Raw genomic sequence first — 21,376 nt, forward strand, 5'->3', positions numbered from 1 at the left:
GAGCTAAGCTCCTGTCGGACGAAGGTAAGAGCCTCCCGGCTGGACAACCTTTTCCATCCTTCAGCCAGAGAGGTTTACCAGTTCGATTCCTGGAGCAAAGCTCCTATCGGATGTCGGTCCGAGCCTACCGGCTAGACAACCTGACCTTTTCCACCCTTGGCCAGCGAGGCTCACCCGTTCGATGCAAGTGCCCCCAATCGGACGCTGGCGAGATCCTCCTGGCCAGCCAACCACGACCTTACCATGTGGTTTAGGTTACAAACCTACAAGCAAGCTGTTCAATGCCGCAAGTACCAAACACACAAATAAACCCTCCCTCCTTCCTACGGTCGCCAAGGCTTACCCGTCTCTTGCCGGGAGTAGCAAACTCCCATAAAACGCTGACGACAGCCTAACGACCACACAAACTTACCTTTTCCATCCTACGGCCTGCGAGGCTCACCCAGTTTTGGGGAACAGGAAGTCCCCACTGGACGCTGGCAAGAGCCTCCTGGCCATCTATCGTTACCTTTTCTGTCTGCCATCCGGAGAGGCTTACCCGTTCGATGCGTGTGCTCCCTTCGGACGCCGGCGAGAGCCTCCCGGTTAGACAACTTTACCTTTTCCTTTTCTATGGTCAGCGAGGCTTACCCGTTCGATGTGTGTGCTCCCTTAGAACTCTCAGCTACTCTCACATCTTTTAACCCCATCTGGCGAGGCTTACCAGTTCGATGTTCTGAGTTAGAGGCCCCATCGGATGCTGCGAGAGTCCTCCCAGTCGGGTTTTCCTTTCCAACTCTCCCCGTCCGCCGAGGCTTACCCGGCTGTTGCGTGTGCTCCCTTCAGACGTCTGGCGAGAGTCTCTCGGATGGGCCTATGCTTGCCGGTCGCAAGTGAGTCTCATCTATCCGATGCCGTGAGTCGGGATCTCCCTTCGGATGTCGCTAGAGTCCTCCTTATCGGCCAGCCCAAAGCTTTTTATCTGCCAAACCGAGAGGACCCAGACGTTCGTCATCCTGAGTCTCAATCTCCTGTCGGAGGCTTCATGGGCCCTCTCGGTCAGTGTTAGGCCCTTCACCCACTGAATAGCAGGGGCTATCAGCCAGTAGGGCCTGTACGCCGACACCATGACCTATTCCGGTCGAGGCAACTCGGGTCCTCCTGGTCGGGCACCACAACCACACTGCTCCTCCTCATCGGACGGTAGGGCTCACCGTTCCAACGCCAAAAAGCTCCAGTTGAGCATTGGCTCGAGCCCTACCGACCGGGCGCCAACAACCACGTAGTTCACGCCCAAGTCGCTCCCTCCGGAGTACGTAGGCCCTTCCAGCCTGCCAACGAGATGACTTCTCAGAAACCAAATCAGCCCCCGCCAGTACTCTATGCTTTTTTGGGGGGGCATTCTTTAAACTGGCGGCTGTCCTCTTGTACATTTGCCTTTTTGGGGGGTACTCTAGGTTCGGGCCATTCCCGAGCTCGGAGCCCTTCCCCGGACAGCACGCCAAATACGCATACCATATCTCAGCTAATTATATGTAAGCGTGAACTAGTGAAATGTAATTTACTAATAAGATTCGGGAGGAGCTCGTCAGATACTTAGCCTAATCAACACAGGGGAACCATAATCAAGTAATCAATCCCATAGTATAAATATCGCTGACTTACCTCTATCCATTGACGGTTGATCAGCATCCCTCCTCCACCCCATCTCCTCACTTCAAGTTCACTTTATAAATAGACTGGGAAGGGGGGGTACTCTAGGTTTGGGCCATTCCCGAGCTCGGAGCCCTTCCCCGGACAGCACGCCAAATACGCATACCATACCTCAGCTAATGGTATGTAAACGTGAACTAGTGAAATTTATTTTATTGGTTGAGGCACATCATGAGACTTAGGTTCATGGCAGCCATCTTAGATTTCTCTTCACAACAGCAGTGATGCAGCTGTAGATGTCTCCCTGATAAAAGCTATATTCTTGTTATTTCATGCCAGAGTCTGTAAGTTAAACTGTTTATTGTATTTCATCTGTTAAAAAAGAACCATTTGTTGTACATTTGAATAAGATTGTTGTTCTCTCACATATAAATGTTAGATTGTATTTCTTTCTTTAAAATTACATTTACTCATACTTTATACTTAATTTATGTTTTGTGTTGTATTATAGTTTCACAAGAAAAACGATGTTGTGCAACTGAAGATTTCAAGTAAAACTTTTTCTTCAGCCTTCATCCTGTTTTAAGTATCTGTCGAGGTGCAACCTACTTGCAGCAGGGACAGAATAGTCTGGCTGACTATGCCTTGTATTAATTTTTCAGAAAAATCCTGTCATATGCACATAAACTGACAGTCACCACTTATAAGCTACTACTAAATACTGTAGAAACTTAATTTTTCTGTAAAGTTGCTTTAACGATTTGTATTGTAAAAAGTGCTATACAGATAAACTTGAAATGAATTGAATATGCCCAAACAAACGAGCGAAGGGGGGGGGGGGGGGGGGGGCAAAGTGTATAGGGGGATGTAGAATGTGTGGTCATTGAAAGATTGTTCTGATAACTTCAATGTCCAGAGCTCAGAATATTCTAGAATTAATTTGGCATATCACCATCATTACTGAGAAGTCAGGAATTTGAGGAAAAGATATGTCACATTCACTTGCTGTATGTTGAATATTTGATAACTTGGCAAAAAAAATCATTGGTTATTGTTCTCCTGAGCTAGAGACACAATTTTCTGACTCAGAATGTCAGGGAGATGCTCAAACAATTACAACAATAGTAATGGACTAAATTTGGAAGCAATTAACATATTAGTGAAGAACAAATTATTAGTCCAAAAGTTTTTGCCATAAAAAAAAAGGATTACACCAATAACAAATTCCTCAAAATGTCTTTTTGTTTTCATAAATCTTTGAAATCACATAACAAATAGGTGAGCAATGATCATACCTTGCGTATGCCTTCAGAAGGGCTAGAAACTGAGTAGTCCTGTCCATTGTTTTTGCTGATTGTCCTCCACAGCTCTGCATATGTGCTGTCCTGCTCCAGTGGGTTTGTACCTTTGGCTCTGAAGTAATCATACACTGCTGAGTCCCTAACGGTGCCGTAGGCATAGTCCATCTGCCTTGCAAGATCCTGAAACGTTCTGTTGAATAGATAGAAAAGATCATCAACAAATAAAATAAAATAAAATAAATAAAACCTTTTTAAAAATATTAAGTAAAAGGTTTAATAATCATGGTTAGTGTTCATTCCAATCTCTCACCTTACATACACTGTATGAGCAATAGATGTACAGTAATTGACTAAGAAAGACTGAGAGACACCAGAAATGTGCATGGGATGTTTACAGTTTTAATGTTCTGTCTCTCACATTATTTATTTAGTGACATATCCTAAATTCATGCAGACCTCCATGTAATGTTTTTGAAGAAATTAAACTATTTTCTTAGAATTCCAGGAATTCTTACAGAAAAATAAGTGGAATAGCACACTGTAGTAGTGAAAAACCTTCAGTTTAAATGTGCTCACATGAACAGGCTTTTGTATTTGCTATATGTGCGATGAGAATGGTTTTCTTTCCCTCTCCTGAATTCCTTCACAACTTGTAACAATCTAAATCAATATTTAAATGCAATTTATACTTGCTTCTGAATTTATGGTATGCATTCTATGATAACATTTAATGTGTGTGGGTGATGATGTTGTCCTGGTTTGTGTCACGCTGTCTAGTCTCTGTTTCCCTGGGTGTCCACTAGTGGGCTCACTTCCCCTTAGGCACTTCACCGTAGGCACTAGAATTCCTCTAGTCTGGTCCTGTCTTCACAGTAATTGCACTCCTGTTAATTGCACCAGGTGCAGTCACTTTAGTGTCATTAGCCTCCCTATAAATACCAGTCTTTCCCTGTTGTTTGTATGGAGTCCTTACCCTTCCTGTTATCAGCTTTCTCGTCATCCGAGTTTCCCCTTCATCTTCTCGTCTCCCAAGATTGACCCTAACCTCTCGTCTTCCGAGTTCCCTTTCCTGTTCCCTACTTTGTTTATTTTTTTGTTTATTTTTGGACTCTCTGTTTGGCCTTGACCTCTGCTTGTTCGACCAAGAATTGGATTAACCTTTATTTAATAAATACTTGCGATTGGATCTACTATCTCCTGTGTCTCTCTGGTACACGAGTCGTCACAGTTTGATGTTGTGTTACTTATCTGTTATTTTGTTGTTTTTACTTTGTACAGCACATTGGTCAGTGGTAGTTTTGTTTAATTGTGCTTTATAAATAAATTGAAATTGAAATTAAAGCCTGTCAGTAAACATAAGAGTACCACCCTCTGGCTGAATAAGGCAAGGGCAATAGACCACTGTGTGATGTGTGTGCGTTTGTTCATCAATTACAATCCAAAACTTACAAAATATAGACTACAAGCTGCACTGTAAAAACAAACAAACTAAAAACACTTTATTTACATTTACATTATGTCATTTAGCAGAGACTTTTATCCAAAGCGATTTACAAATTGAGGTCAATGGAAGCAATCAAAAACAACAAAAGAGCAATGACATATAAGTGCTATAATAAGTCTCAGTTAGCTTAAAAGCAGTACACGTAGCAAGGGCTTTTAAATAATGCAATAAATAAAAAGAAAACATATAGAATAGAAAAAGAATAGAGCAAGCTAGTGTTAGAGGTCTTTTTTATAATTGTATAATAAAAAAAAAATAGATAGAATACAGAAAGATTAGAAAGGTAGGTAGGTAGTTTTATTATTATTATTATTATTTTTTTAGAATATAATTAGAATAGTGAGTGCTAAAGTTAGAGAGTCAAATAAAGATCGAAGAGATGTGTTTTAAGCCGATTCCTGAAGATGGCTAAGAACTCGGTTTGAGTTGGGAAGGTCATCTACTAGGAGGGAACATTTAATTTAAAAGTCCGTAAAAGTGACTTTGTGCTTCTCTGGGATGGCACAATCAAGCGATGTTCACTTGCAGAATGCAAGCTTCTAGAGGGCACATAAGAATGAAGTAATATATTTAGGTTAAGGGATGTAGAGCCAGTGGTGGTTTTGTATGCAAACATCAATGCCTTGAATTTTATTATGCGAGCAGCTATTGGTGGCCAGTGCAAATTGATAAACAGAGGTGTGAAGTATTCTTTTCAGCTAATTAATAATTAATCTTGCTGCTGCCTTCTGGATAGAACTGGCTGGAAGACCTGCCAAGAGAGCATTGCAATAGTCCAGCCTGGACAGAACAAGAGCTTAATCAAGGATTTGTGCAGCATGTTCCGAAAGAAAGGGCCTGATCTTCTTAATGTTGAAAGAATGTCTAAATAAAAAAATAGGGATGGGAATGAGAACTGGTTCTTATTCAAAACCGGTTTTGTTCTCTGAAAATAACCGGAACTGTGAGCAATTTCTAAGTTTCGGTTCCGAAAATGGTTCTGGTACAACACGTGACCAAGCGCTGTGAACAGCCTTGTGCCGGTGTTCTGAGTATTCAGCGTTTCCCGTTAAGGATGTCACGGACCGATTAACAAACACGCCTCCTTGCCTCTTTAATTACTGAGCACATTGATTCCAATGACGCACCTTCCACAAACTCGTTGCGCTGTCGCGTCTTAAATTGCCGAACATATTGTTTCCCATGACTGTATGTGCACTCGCGCCTTTGATAACTGTGCACATCGTTTTGTGTGACTGTACATCTAATAGCAGATGTAAAAAACACGTGCTGATTGATGGACTAGCATTACTCAACGTGACTTACTACCTTCCAGCAATGCTACATTCAGTGAAGGTAAAACAGTAAAAAAAAAAAAAACATAATAATAGTTCATTTAAATGGAACCAGAAGCTGAACCGGAACATTTCTAAAAATACCCAACCCTACTTATGAAGATCTGTACACTCTAATACATGTTGCGTTTGACATTGCCAACCTTTAAATTAAGTTGACAGTAAGTAATAGGGGCCGTTCACATATCGCATCTTATGTGCACTCATTTTCATTATTTCCAATGTAGGTGTGCGGAATGCGCGCTCATGATGGAAGCGACACGGTCGCTTTTTCCGCACCACATTGAGTTAAAACTCAACCTTACAGAGAGCCGCAAGCGCACCGCAGGTCATGTGACAAGAACTAACCAATCAGCTTCATCCTTTCCCGTAAAAACTTTAAAAGCTCAGCCAAGATGAAGGAACAGCTGACCATAACTATATATGAATTGCCATTTTGAAATAAATTTAGTAGCAGAGCTACTGCAAGCGATTTTTAGTGCTGCAAATCCATTTATCCTTTGCTGAAATTTCCGCGTCTTCATGGAGAGCGCAGGTCATGGTTGCTTAGCAACAGCAGACGCCTCTGGAGCGCAACTGCCCGAGCGCTTTGGAAAGAAGGAGAAAGCGGCGTGCCTAGCATTTTCCACACGTTTTTAGGCACGATATGTGAACGGCCCCTTAAACAGTATTGAGCATTGAGTAGTTGAGTATTGTGCATTTACTGCCTGACTGGACTGATGTTTGTTTGACCAATTCCCCTGCCTACATGTCTCTGCCTGTTGGTTTCCCTTTGTGTATGTTGAAAGATCGGACTGCTATCGGTACTGACTCGCTGCCTGGTTTCACGACTCTGTCTGATCTTTCTCTAATAAACTTTTGCAAATGGATTCTAGTAATGCCTCCTCGTTACAAAAACATAAACGTGAAATCCTTGGTGTGACGGGCCCAACCTAAAGATGTCTGAATTTATCATGTTAATGGTGCCACAGTATTCATCCAGAATTCAGCCAACATACATCAACAGGACAGGGACCTAACTTGTCAAGAGCTAACTTTAAAATCCAAAAACAACTCTGTAAGTTATGTGAGATGTTGGGCCATCTGTACTGCTAATGGAGCTGTCAGGCCCAGCCGATGAAACATAAGAAAGAAAACGTTTCACTCTGTAATGCCAGTTTGCTTGTCGGTCTACTGTAAGTGTTTTCCTGATTTAGAGTTGGCATACAACAACTAGGTATGCTAATTTAATTTTCAGATTATTATTATTATTATTTTAAGGTAATTGTTGTTACCTATATTAAAGGTAATTGTTGTAATAGACAGGGGTGCACATAAGTGGGCTGTAGGTCCGCATGCGCGACTAAAATAAAAAATGCATAATATAAATATGTTCTGACAGCGCATTTGCGTACAACATGGTTGACAGCTGTTAATGCACAATTACCATTTTAGATCACAAACTGTACTATATAAGTTTTATTTTCAACCTGAATGCATAAATCTAGGCTATACTCCTACCGTTTCAAAGCACAATACAAAACTGTGACATTCATCCATTGACACTCTTCACTCAGCAGCGCTAAATCCGGAAGCGCGTATACTTACTTGCCGGCAACCCGCCAAAATAAAAAGCCTGCTGATTTTAAGTTTGAATATGATGAAAACGCTTTTGTTTATTTATTTCTAGATGCTTTTTTTCCAAAGTGACTTAAAATTGGGGAATACATAAAGCAATTCTTCTTAAAGAGGCTAACAAACAAAGTAGTAGTAAATATTAGCATTTTATTTATAAGTTTATTTACTGTAAAATAAATGCATTTGTATTTAATACTAGGACTCCTTTTTATTTTTAATAATATTATCACACACTATTATTTAGTTTATTTACTATTATTTAATAAAAAAAAAAAAAAACTAAATAAATAAAGTGTAATAATATTATAACTATTATTATATTATAGTTGCAGGACAAAACCAAATCTCCAGGTTCTCTTCTGAGAACCAGGCTGAAAAAATTATGTGCACCCCTGGTTATAGACAAAATAATGGTAAAATTGGGTGAATGGTCACAGACACAGCGTTGTACCTTCAATTTCACTTCTTGTTCTGTCATTGATAATGTTTTCGAGGCAATTTAAAATTTTAATGTAACTTTTAAATAGGTGAGAGCTGTTTACTTTTTAATTAGTTTTCCTAATAACTCGGGGGAACAGGGTAATAGGCCAGTCATAGCACAATGGAGGCATTTCTTCCTGTCAAGTGACTTACCTCCATTTATTCTTAATTTCCCCCCACTTAACCCCTTGCACAATTCAGATCAGGGATAGGCAAACTTTGTCCTGTAGAGTTTAGCTCTAACTCTAATCAAACACACCTGAACAAGCTAATCGGTGTCTTTGTAATTACTATGTTACCAGTTATCAGGTTATCAGGATCGGAGCAAATCTCTACAGGACAGTTGCCCTCCACGACCAGGTTTGCCCATTCCTTCTTTAGGGGATTTGGTAAAACTCAATGGGGTAAGGTGAGGCATGATAGATGTTGCCTTCTTTTTTCACTGTAGGACAATGTCACTTTTCAGAAATAAAATAAAATAATAATAATAACAATAATAATAATAATGTTTTACTGTAATATGTTTAAATATTTATTTTTGAACTGTGGATTATTTTCTAATCCCCTACAACACCCTTACCATCCTGGTTACAATGGTAACTCTATGAACCGACAGAGTATGTTAAGCATGTGCAGAAGCACAGACGAGCGAGTGTATTAAGTACGCCCCTTGAATGTCATCTTGTCTATAAATAAATTAATAATAGACTTCCCCATACTATTTGAAAGAGAGGACACAGGTGAGAGTGCGCTCAATACAATCTGTTCTTTAAGGTTCATGACCTCAGTATCTGCTCACTCAGCATTCACATGGCCTTCAACCAAATGGAAAACAGTATGCTCATTTTATCAAAAAAAGAAAGAACGAAAGAAAATAAAGTGTAATTGGATTACTGAAAAAATATACAGTACATCTAATTACAGTAACAACACTGTTCAGATCAACATAATGTTTGTGCGTGATTTAATTTTTGAGTTAACTATCCCTTCAATTGATCTCACCTTTGGAATAGTCAATACAAGTCAGAATAAGGAGGACAAGTGGGGAAAAAAAAAATCTAGATAACCATTGAAACAGAGATGTCACAGCAAACAGGGGTAGGGGAAAAACAATAAGAGTTTGTTATAATCACACAAATTTACACAGTTTTTATTTATTTATTTTGAAATACATTTTATTAAGATTTCTATAAAATAGTGCCTATGAAAAACAGTGAGACCATCCTGAACATGTATATGTAGCATTTGTCTTTCAACAAAACTTGCACAAATGAATATGTTGTTATGTTTGTCTGAGAGCAGAGATCTGTTCACACTCTGATGTGACGCAGTTCGCTCAAAATTAGCATAATCAAATGCAGTCAAACATCAGAGGCACACAGGCTGGGTAAACACCTGTCATCATACCTGAGCGCTGGATAACATTTACAGATGTGAACACAAACTAGCAGGAACACAGGAAAAGAAGCACACAGAATAGAAATATTTGAGCACAGAATAATAAAGTCCAATAATGATAATAATAATAATAATAATAATAATAATAATAATAATAATAATAATAATAATAATAATAATAATAACAATAACAATAATAATAATAATAATAATAATGTAATTATTATTTTTTTACTGTTTCTAATGTTTCTAGTTAATCTTCATAAGGTTTCTGAAATCCAGTGTTTTTTTTGTTTTTTTTTGTTTTTTTGCTTATGTGAAGTGCTCATTTGTCACAGTCTTCCTGAACCTGTCTTTATTTCCTGGCAGACTGCTTAGGCTCCTGGAAACTTAGTTGAAGTAAGCCAATCAGATTTTGGCTTCTGACTTAGGGTAAAATTATTTTCAAAAGTATGTTCAGTTTTGTGTGCCAATATGCATCACATGTCCAGTACACAATGAGCACAGGACTGAAAAGGGCAGGGGCACATACAATGTATAGTTGTGATGTGGACTCGCCTATTCCCATAGAATTCGAGTGATTAACTGTATAATTATATTAATCGCCCTAGGCGGGCTTCATGCCCATTCAAACCAAGGGGGAAAGTGCCCCCTCAGATATTTGAGTCAAATTTTGTAAATTGCAAATTCCAAAAGTATAAACAAATTCCATTATTATGTTCCATGATCAAAGTAGGTAAGAAATGATAGTGACAGAGTTGTCACCTTATGGAGAATTTTGAAGCCAGTATATAACATTTCTGTGAGTTATGGGTGAGGGTAGTTATGGGAATCAGTCCAAAATGTTACAAAACATGAATTCGTTAATCACAGCCTAAGAGTTTTTGCATTTATTGAGATATTATATATGGATTTGTATTCAGTATATATATTTTGATATATATCTAATTGTCAGCCTTTTATGAAAATGACTTCCGCCAGCTGTCCAAACTGTAGACTAAATGAAAGACTGAATCAATGCCAGTGACAGTGAACATTAATAATGTATGATCTCTGTTTGGCCCTTTAATAAGATTGAGTTCAAAAAGGGTAAAATTGAACTAAAAAAAATATGAACACACTTTAGTAATTATTATAGTGAAAATGAAGTCAAGTTTTATTATACATATTTTTTATCTTTATGTGAGGTTGGGTTTTCCCATGAAACACAAAGTGAGTTATCAAAAAGTGAATTCTGCAGTTTTCCATATATGAAAATGTAGGGTGATCACTAGAATTAAAATTCAGCTTCAGTTTTGCTTGTTTATTCAAAAAACAAAAACAAAAACAAGCAAATACACACACACACACACACACACACACACACACACTGTAATAGTCTCAACCTCTCTCCATCCATACTAATACATTTATCTCTCTAGTTCACCTCGCTTCACTCTAATGGGAACATGTCCCAGAAAGCCGACTTACGACTTGCACAGTTCTTGCCATCATGAAATCCTATTCTCAGCTTCAGACAGCAAACCTACAAACTTCTAGGATTAAACAGTTGAAATACACTCAAGAGATTTATTTGAGGAATTTAGTAGTTTTTAAACTTTTTTTTTTTTTAACTGAACTTTATATTCTGCTTTGTTTGTTTAATTTATGTCTTTAAAATAATTGGTAGTTATTACTTATGGATGGATATAGTTTTCTAAAGGGGTCCTATTAAGCTTTTCAATTTTTGAATTTTAGTCAGTGTGTACTGTGTATGTTTGGGCATAAAAAAAAAAAAGATCTACAAAGTTACAAGTCTCAAAGTCCACCCCAAAGGAAGATATTTTGGTAAAAAAAAAAAAAAAAAAAATACTTTTCAAGAACAACAATGAACAGATCATTTGGACTGCAGCATTGTTTTCCATGTTTTTGTGATGCCACAAAGCAGGCCATTAGAATATTATTTAAGTAATTCCCACCTGTGGAAATTCAAATGGTTGGGGGGGTGGGGTGGGGCGAGGTCATGGCTAGAACCCTTGGTTGAGTGCATCAGACAAGACGACGATGAAGAAGAAATGCTGCTGTAGTGTCAAGTTTTCGCAAGTTATTACACATGCACCTGAATAGTTATGTATGTAAGTATATATGTTACAATTATGAAAATAAATAGCTGTTTTTAAAATAAATTGCTGACAGGACAATGATGTAGGCCTAATCTGCTAAATTTACATTTAAATTTTGTGACTACAGTGTTTCCCATAGATTGAGTGTGAGTGTTTTTCTATCATTGTATTTCTGAAGGAAACCGTCTTCACAAAAATAGGATGTCATGTTCATGTCATCTTTCATGTAATGTCTGATAATGCAGCATTTGTGAGTGGAGAGCTGTTTTGTGTACAGCCGTTACTGGGCAAACCTTGATCTCTACCACTCCAACAGCCCCTCCTGCTGACAGAGAATGAGTGTGCATATATATGCCACCAAAAATAGAGTGTAGTCTTTGGGAAACACTGGACTATGGTATTAAGTTTAATAGTTTCACTTCAATTAATGTTATCATGTTGGACTTAAAGAACAATAAACATAATTCATATGCACTTATACAAAACAATAATGCTACCACTCTATTATGTCTTGCAATATCCATGTGTGCAAAGGTTCTGCGCGATCCTCTTGTTCAATATTTCGGGGTTTATATGGTTATATTGATGCCATCTATAATTATACGCCATATATAACAGACGAAACTTGCTGCTTTGCAAGGGGCGTGGCAGTACTGAAACACAGTCTAAGCTGTTCGCCATTTACAAACACACTGGAACAGCTAGCCATTCACTTCACATTTCATTTTTCTGAAGGTGGGCCTTCATCGAACCCGGAAGTAATCGAGCCATTTGTTCCAGGCTGGAGAAAAAGGTATTGTAATAATGTAAAATCTGTGAAAAATAATTCTTTGTAGCAACAAGCATTAGAGCGTGTTCTAGTATACCCCCAAAACAAAATCAAGACTTTGAAAAAGACCATAATTGGACCCTTTTAAAAATCTTCATATTTTCCACAGTTTTTCTGTAAAATCCCAATGTTTCAAATTTCCTGCTTGCCTTCTCTTGCCACACATAGCGTGTGTTAAACTGTATAATACTGCATCAATTTTCAGCATATTGCTTGCCATGTGGCCAAACTATGTTTGAAGCTTCCTGAACATAAGGATGCACCAATTCTAAGGACAAATGCAGGATAGAAAAGCTTTTAATAGACATAGATCAACTCTGTACCATATGGTACCATTGAGTGGGACTATTTGTGAAATAGCACTTTACCTTATAGTGTTGTCCATGCGGGACACCGTTAGGAACGCAGCCAGGTTAGCCGTGTAAGATGAACACACAATCAATGTGAACAACCACCAACTGCCCATGACTATCCTCAGTGCCACAGACCCCACCACTGAATCTCCACCTGTGGCAGATAACACAAAAATCCTTCAGAATATATAAATGTAAGAAGGGATTTGATTCCTTTTTTTTTTTTTTTTAATAACACACACACACACACACATATATTTAAATCACCCTTGTTTTTTTAGCTTTTGTTTTGTTTTTGTTTTGTTGTTAAAAAAAATCCCTTTTTTAAACCTTTCATAATTTTTCTTCTTCTTCTTCTTCTTATTTTTTTTTTATATTCCGGATTTTATACTCATAAAATGGAGGCCTATTACAACAAAGAGTATTAAAAGATTATCATATGGTAATTTCAACACAGACGTGCATAATCTATAAAATAAAAACACACATTCACATTAATGACCTTAGTCATTAGAATTAGCAAGAAATGGCATTAATTATTAAAATGCAATCAGTATAGCTAATTCCACATGTTTAAGATGTGAGCAGTGGAACAAGTGATTGTGCTTACTGCTGAAAAAGTTTTATTAGGTTTTGTACTATCTACTGCACATTTCGTAGGGTGGCAAGCTACAGAGATGTCATATAGAAACAGGCCAGATGTAATAACTAGTTTCCAACACGTTGGTAGGCAGTATGCCAGACATTAACAAAGGGACCTGGGGGTTTAGAATGCTAGTTGCTGAGGTAGCTATTTACTCCATTTTGTCTCTTGGATGAGAATGTTTCGGTTATGTACATAACCCTCGTTCCCTGATGGAGGGAACGGAGACGTTATGTCGACCGACAAAAGGGGGTCTCACTTGGGAGGCAAATCATCTCTGAATTTAAGAGAAAACGCCAATGAAAATTGGCTAGTGGATTAACATACCTGAGCCACTCCCGTGCCGATGGGTATAAATAGGGCGACAGGTGCATCCACTCATTAGGTTTTACGCTGAGGAGCCGAGAACGTGTCCCGGCAACAGCCAATGGTGCAAGGTTGTGGCATGGGGACATAACCCTCCATCAGGGAACGAGGGTTACGTACGTAACCGAGACGTTCTCTATCTGTCGGTCACTAGGAGTTATGTCGACCGACAAATGGGGTCCTATGGAAAACGCCACAACCTGAACCTCGTCACAACCCTGTGGTGCTGCAATTGTTGACAAGCCCTGGAGTGCCACAAAAGCTACGCTTAAAGTCGTAACCTTCACTGACCTTGGTACCGAAGGGGCCAAAGGGTGAGTACATCGCTGCTGGAGAAGGCCATGCTGCTGTTCCGCCCACATAAAGTTAATGGAAGGGATTTCAACCTTCAGAGAAAGATTGCTTCAAATCTTCCCTATTTGTTCTTTCAGCTGGCAAGACAATGGGGAAGCGAGCCTTAGGAAAAGGTCGTTACGGAGACCACATCCTACCCGTAGGGAGGTGACATGTGGATATACCGATATGGACTGACCCAGGGGCAGTATTACATATGGAAGGGGTCTCTGAGGCAGGTCCTACCTTGGAGTAGGGATGGAACGGCTGCCAGAAGAGACTGACAGAATGGGTCTGTCAAGGGAAGACACGGGTTTGCCAAGAGGGAAACCTTACCGTGGAAGAATACACATATGGGATTACCCGTAGGGAACCAAGCCATAAGAACACCTAGCCCAGTACAGGGGCTGACCGGGACTCCAGGCATGCTAACGCCAGTACTGGGCCTGGCGACAGACTGCTCCGCCAAGTCTGGCTGCCGAGGGTGCTGGAGGATGCTCGACCAGGGTACTCCAACCGGGGAACTCTACTGGGAGAAGAAAGGCGCTCACATCCCCGTGTTAGGGGGAATGGCGCAGCAAGCGTGACACCCAGCCAGCCCTTCCCGCCAATTACCTGTTACCCAACACACGGGAAGAAACTGGCTCTACACGGAGGTTGTAAAACCTTGCAAAGGTGTTAGGTGTCGCCCAGCCCGCAGCTCGACAGATGTCTGCCAGAGAGGTGCCGTGCGCTAGCGCATAGGAGGAGGCCACACTCTGTGTGGAGTGGGCCCTCACCCCCAGGGGGCACGGCTTGCCTTGGGAATGGTTAGCCAAGGAGATGGCGTCCACTATCCAGTGGGCCAACCTCTGCTTAGAGACAGCCTTCCCCTTCTGCTGACCTCCAAAGCAGACCAGGAGCTGCTCAGAGCTTCTAAAGCTTTGGGTGCGGTCCGCGTATATGCGAAGCACTCTTACGGGACACAGCAACGACAAGGCTGAATCTGCATCCTACAGGGGCAGCGCTTGCAGGTTCACCACCTGGTCTCGGAAGGGAGTGATGGGAACCTTGGGCACGTATCCAGGCTGGGGTCTCAGGACAACGTGAGAGTAGGCCGGCCCGAACACAAGGCACTCTTCACTTACCGAAAATGCTTGGAGGTGATGTCACATAGAGCAGCTGTTACTACACAGAGCTGTTGTTAACTGAGAAGATGCACCAAAAAACGCTGAAAATGAAGTGGATTTGCGCATCTTCTCTATTAACAACGGCTCTGTGTAGTAACATCTGCTCTATGTGAAATCAGACACCTGATGGAATTAACCGCTGATTAGAGAACCGGCTTTACTGACGAGATGCGCATAACGATCGGCCGATCGTGATCGGAGCACCCCTATTGCAGATTTACTCCTTCAAGACCAAATGTATTAGCATAGTAATACCAATTAACATGCTAAAACTACTTAGAAAGTAGTAGTGACTGAATTTCTTAAATTATATTTGTTATGGTGCTTTGCTGTCACCTGGATACATCCACTTTTTTTTGCATTCAAGATTAAAACAAACATACAAGATATCTCATTTTGCGTTGCATGGGTTTGAATGGGTAAACAAATAATAACAGGATTTTCATTTTTAGACAAACTATTCTCTGAATATCTGCAAACACTATATGCTTACCGCTCCAAAGAAAGCTTGATGTATTAGATGCTTGCATTAGCAGAGTGAATGATGTATTGACACCCCAATATCATCTGGCACCAGTTTTAATTTTAATTTTAAATCTTTCAAAGCCCTGAGTCAAATCATCACCTGTTCTTCTGGCTGCTCTTAAAAGCATTCTAAGCTGATAAGTTGTTTCTGAATATGCCTTGGAATGGACACATGACAGAGGAATTCATTGAAGTACCTTGTTGTACAAAAGCTCCATAGACAATCCATATAGCACTATGCAATGAGTTAGACATGGATGAAGTGTGATGGGCTCCTGGAGGATTCTGGGAGCGGAGCATCTGCATCCGTGTCAGCAGGAAGATCAGAAGGCCCACCACAGGAATGGCAGCTGCGATACAGGCCCACACAGCCAAGTCAAATGGGGCAAACAAGGAAAAAATGTTGATCTTTTCCTCCGGTTTGCGATATAGGATCCCCACAGAGTAGTCCATGTAGCGCTTGCTGAAGTCCACAACGTTCTCTCGCTCTGGTGTTATAGTTATGGCAGACACTGCCAAATCAGCTCTCTGTAAAGATAAGCATTTATTTGAAAATGGAATGTCCAACCATAGAGTAGAGTCCTGCACGGGTTCCTACAACCAACGGGTGACCCGCAAATTTGGCTGAAACGGGTGAAAAATATCCAACTGTGTCGGATACGGGTGCGGGTCGGGTCGGACACAGGGAAACACAAGTCTAAACACGGGTTCAAAACAGTCACGTGCAAACGTAAAAATAGGCCTACGTTTCACTTAAAAAAAATAAAAAAAAACACCACGGCACGAACGGCTGCATGAGTCATAGTTAACAGACGTTAAGATCAGTTGAGATCAGCCAGCTGTTTTTTTTTCCGTTGTTTTTGTTTTCCGTTCATATATATATATATATATATATATATATATATATATATATATATATATATATATATATATATATATAGAATCTGAATTAAAATGTGTTTGATTTAAGCCTATTTTAAAATTTGTGTCATAAAATTATATTGCGCATAACGCGATCGCTATAAAGGTGTTTAAACAACAATACACTTCCACTTGCATGTATTTGACAATCGGAATATCAGATATTTAATTCCATAGCACATTTGTGAATATGGGCCTAATCTAGGCTATCCAGGGTTGTTGTTTTTTTGACTTTGTGCAGCTCATTTACATGCGCGCTCTGGCGCAGAGTCGCCTCTTGCGATGCTCAGCAGTGAAGGATTAATAAATGGGTGCGTTCGACTTGAAGCACAACCTCAGACGGTGGTATGATTCGCTCTTTTGTTGTTCTGTTTTCTTTCAGGATCAAAAATTCTATAAAAAAGTTTATCTGTATTTCCGACTGATGAGAACCATGCATATATATGCACATTCATAAATCAGTCAATTTTGTATTTTATTATGAGATATTTTTTTCTAATGTGATCAGTGACTGATGGACCAAAGAGCACGTATTTCGACATTTGCAGTAAAAAAATGAAATATAAATTCTCAGAAAATGCATTTAATACCAGTATATTGAAACGTCTGTTTATATAGCCTACTCCATTAATAAAGGAGTATCAGTCCACATGCGTTTTATATTTAATATAAGGGAAATAGGCATGCATGCATGCGTGATACAAAAAATATTTAAATTTTAGGTAGCAAAATATTTTTTAGTATTTCTGTCAATTACACTAAGGTTATTTCATTGTCTGCTCTATATTTGCTTCTTATTTATTCAAATATGGGCAATTGATAGATAAAACATTGATCAAAATTAAGATTACAATGTATAAAAAACGAATATCTTTTAAAAAGAGTTTTCCATAAATAACTTCTGTATGACCTGGCAATAAAATTCGAAAAAAAGTGTGTCTAATGTGATTTGCTTAACTGATTAGATTTCGGGTGCGGGTCGGGTGTCGGTTCTATTTTAAGCGTGTCGGGTCGGGTGCGGATTTTAATTAGTGCTGCGGTCGGAAAATGGTCGGATGCGGTTTTAAACACAGCGGGTACACGGGCGGGTGCGGATTTACAAAGTCGGACCCGTGCAGCTCTCTGCCATAGAGACTCACTCTTTAGGTAATACAGGCCTTACAAAAATACACAAAATATTAATTCTAATCAGGTTTTGTTTTTCTAAACATCCTTAAAACAAGTGTACATTTTACGACTGTCCAAGTAGTGCATCTATTTTATATTTTAATATTATAAAATAAGAATATATATCGACAAACAAGACAAAAAACGGAATAAGAAAAACGATTATTGTTGTAAAGTCAGCATATTTGTTGAAAGAAAGAAAACACATGAAAACAAGATTTGGGGGGTGGGGGCGAAGTATGACATCAAAGTGATAGCTAACATGCAAAGATTTCAGCCCTGGTATCGGGGCCTGCTTTATTTAATTGCTGGTTGATATACTGTAATAGATTGGACACATTTTTTTGACTGATTCAGCTCTCACTGTTTTTTTTTTTTTTTTTAGCTAAGCAGAGTGGTTTGAAAATTGTGCTTTACAGTTCATTCCTTAACAATAACCTCTTAGAGTGCAAGGTACTGGCCAAAATGCCAATGAAACCAATCAAATAATTAAAAGTGCCAGCCACACAATTATTGTGTTTGCTTGACTGATCATTATTGTAACTTCTAAAGTACCCCCAGAACAAACTAGCACACCAGCATCCAAAACTCACTATATGCTGGTGAACTTTTCATCAGGATAATTTGAGAAAACAACAGGTAAATATGGCTTTGGAAATACAAAGACAATTTAGAGCTCTTGCCTTGTTTATGAGTTCCCCAATCATGCCATTCCATGAGCCATTGGAGAGCTGAGAACCATATTTGCTGTCTGCCACCTGGTAGATTTCATACTTGAATCCTAGGATCTTGGCCAAGGCATCCAGGACATCAATTGAGAAGCCTTTATATCTTTTGGGCTGTCCGAGGATGTTTTCTGCCACCATCACGAATGGATCCTCCTTTGAAGAGGAATACTGATTACCAAAAGGTAATCTGTTTATGCAATACTCTTTTATTGTCTTATTACATTATTGACCAACTATTTTCCTATTCAACAATGCAAAGCTGATTTGACACAACCAGTGTTGTATAAAGCGCTATAGAAATAAAGGATAAGCAGATCCCAAGAAGAATGTTGCCCTCTCCCATGCTGGTAACATTTATTACAGGCAAATAAAAAAATACATTACTAAAATGAAGCATGTCTACTCAAAATCATGAAAAAATGGAGAATAGTTGAACAATACAAAATTTAACACGTTGTGACAGTTTTAAACAGAGCTGAGAGTGCTAGACTTTTATTTGCTATGGTAAGCACAATCATATTAGTCAAAATAATTTGTATTGTAACTGTCCCGCCAATAATCAGGTATGCATGCAAAAAATATATATTTTAAATGTTAAAATGATAAAAGTAAGTATTACCAATAATGTCACAACTTTAACTGTAACCCCCTGCATGCCGTTCTCGATACGGCTCTCCTTTAGACTTCCATTCAGGCCATGGACAGAATCCCATGTAGCCAACTGCAGGACAAAGAGAAACAAAACAGAAACAGGTCAACATCAATGAGCTACATTTAATGACTTGATTTGGAAGACTAATCTCATTAATCATTAATTTAGTCAAAGAAACAGGTGATAATGAAGAATAATAATATGATTTAAAAATAAGAACCAAGCTCATTTCAATGTGATTTGTCTTCTTTGAAGTATTTGCATTAGCTGTAAGCACATCAAATTTGATGGCATAGAATGTACTTAAAAATTTGCATGCATGTATAAAGTAGCAGACATATCCCTTCAGGAGGCACTATTTTCTCTTCATTACATGGATATGTACCATGTTGGTCTGGTTCCAGGTGGTGGCACTGGATCAAATTACAAAATGCATCTGGACCATCACCTGCCCCGGGACCGGAAATCTTTTTTTTTTTTAAGCCAACCTTAGGGTAAAGCTTGTAATGTTGAAAAATTTATGAAATACCTAATTTTCATAATTTTTACACAGGACCTGTGTAATACCCAATACCTTCCACTTTAATCTGCAACTCAATAACCAAACATAGTTTTTTTTTTTATTATTGTCTCAGCTTTTCATATCATCACTGTGAGTTAACTTATAAATACAAATATTAATATGATGCTTTACAACACAGTGATTTTAATTTTATTTTTTAAATATATATATTGATCCCGCACTGAACCCGGGTCGGGGACATAGTAACATTGCCAGATACAACCCGGGACGAGCGCTGTGTGAACAAAAGCCAGATCTAATTCCGTGTCGAAGTGATGACGCGTATTATCGCGCGACTCTTTTACCTGGCTGTTTTGAAGGAAGATCAACGTTCACGACGAACAAAATATGTGCAAACTGTAATGAAGCAGAGATCAGTTACTTCCTCACTTTCCGCGCTTACGCCGAGATCGTTCGCTTGCTTCTGAAAGTATAATGGAATAGCAGTGTGAAAGGGGCTTAATATACGTGTGTGTGTGTTTGGGACATTACTACCAATTGCTAATACTGTATCATGATACAATGGACAAACACCCTCTCACAGTTAACAACAACTTTTATTAACAATGCGTCCAGCCCAATCAAAGAGAAAAGAAGTAGCATGTTTGCCAGTCGTGAGTCTTCCATACAGGGAAATTTGTTCATGTTATTGCATTATGCCACATAGTTAAGCTTAGTGCAGACTACACGACTTTAAACATTGACAGATCAGACTTGCTGTCTGTCTTGAAGTAAGTGTGTTGTTCACACTACATGACACTACATATCTGTAACTGATTTGCAACAGGGGTTGACACACTACACAAGCTAACAACAACTCTGTCACCCAGTGACTCTACACTGTTCCCAATTCATTTAGTCATAAAAACTCGCAAGAAAAATGGGAATGATGTCAAAACAAATTCTCCAAAATATTCTTACGTTTTTCTTCCGCTGACCTCAACCCATGCCGTACTCTCTCATTGGCTGTAGCTTGTCACAACACGTGACACCACGTGATACCACGTGATGTCAAGTGCTATATAATTGTTTTGAGTGAGAAAGGCATCTGTGAGCCTCTTTGATGTGTCATTGAATAGTTCACACATAAAGATTCCCGAGTGCTGATCACCCACTGATTTTCCCCTGTTCACAGCTCAAACTTTCTACGAGCTCATTGACTTGCAAATCACAAATCCTGTAGTTCGGCATCAATGGCATATAAGTAATGATCATATCTGTTTTGCTATTGTATATTGAATAGTGGCAAGTTTGTGATGTTAAAATACTTGCTTAAATCCCAGATTAATATGCAGAAAAACAAATGTAAGCCATTCATAGGTTGATTTCCCGGAAAAGTATAAACACTGTGGTTACATGAAACACCAACATTGCTTCAACCACAGTTTGGTGAAGCCAGTGGCACAGAAATGATACACCCTGATATCTTCCTCAGCAAACTGGCTGTATAATGAATGAATCATTGAGTTTTTTTTTTTTCCAGCAAATGAGCTTTTTCCAAATGCAGAGGCGTAGGTTTGATTTTGAGATTGGTGGGGACATTCCCGGAAGCTGAGGATTCAGGAAATGAATAGTATAACAAATAATGACAAGGAGGCAGTTTGGCTGACTTATTAACTTTACTCCGCTTATAGTGTAATGCAATAATTAATTATGTAATGTTACAGGTAACAAATAATGACAAGAAAGCCGTTTAACATACTTATTAACTTTACTCTGCTTATAGTGTAATGCAATAACTAATTCTGTAATGTTACAGG

At 39.1% G+C, this 21,376-nt stretch overlaps 1 protein-coding gene across 1 annotated transcript in view; it reads right to left on the reverse strand.

Moving 5' to 3' along the window:
* grid1b (glutamate receptor, ionotropic, delta 1b) overlaps positions 1-21,376 on the reverse strand; it is a 375,427-nt gene that overhangs the window by 29,345 nt on the left and 324,706 nt on the right. Inside the window, 5 exon segments of the mRNA XM_052610800.1 lie at positions 2,928-3,123; positions 12,566-12,704; positions 15,784-16,114; positions 18,358-18,555; positions 19,022-19,123. Of these exon segments, the coding sequence (XP_052466760.1) occupies positions 2,928-3,123; positions 12,566-12,704; positions 15,784-16,114; positions 18,358-18,555; positions 19,022-19,123 (966 nt within the window).

Source organism: Carassius gibelio, chromosome A12, assembly GCF_023724105.1.
Source record: "Carassius gibelio isolate Cgi1373 ecotype wild population from Czech Republic chromosome A12, carGib1.2-hapl.c, whole genome shotgun sequence".
Lineage (NCBI taxonomy): Eukaryota > Metazoa > Chordata > Actinopteri > Cypriniformes > Cyprinidae > Carassius > Carassius gibelio.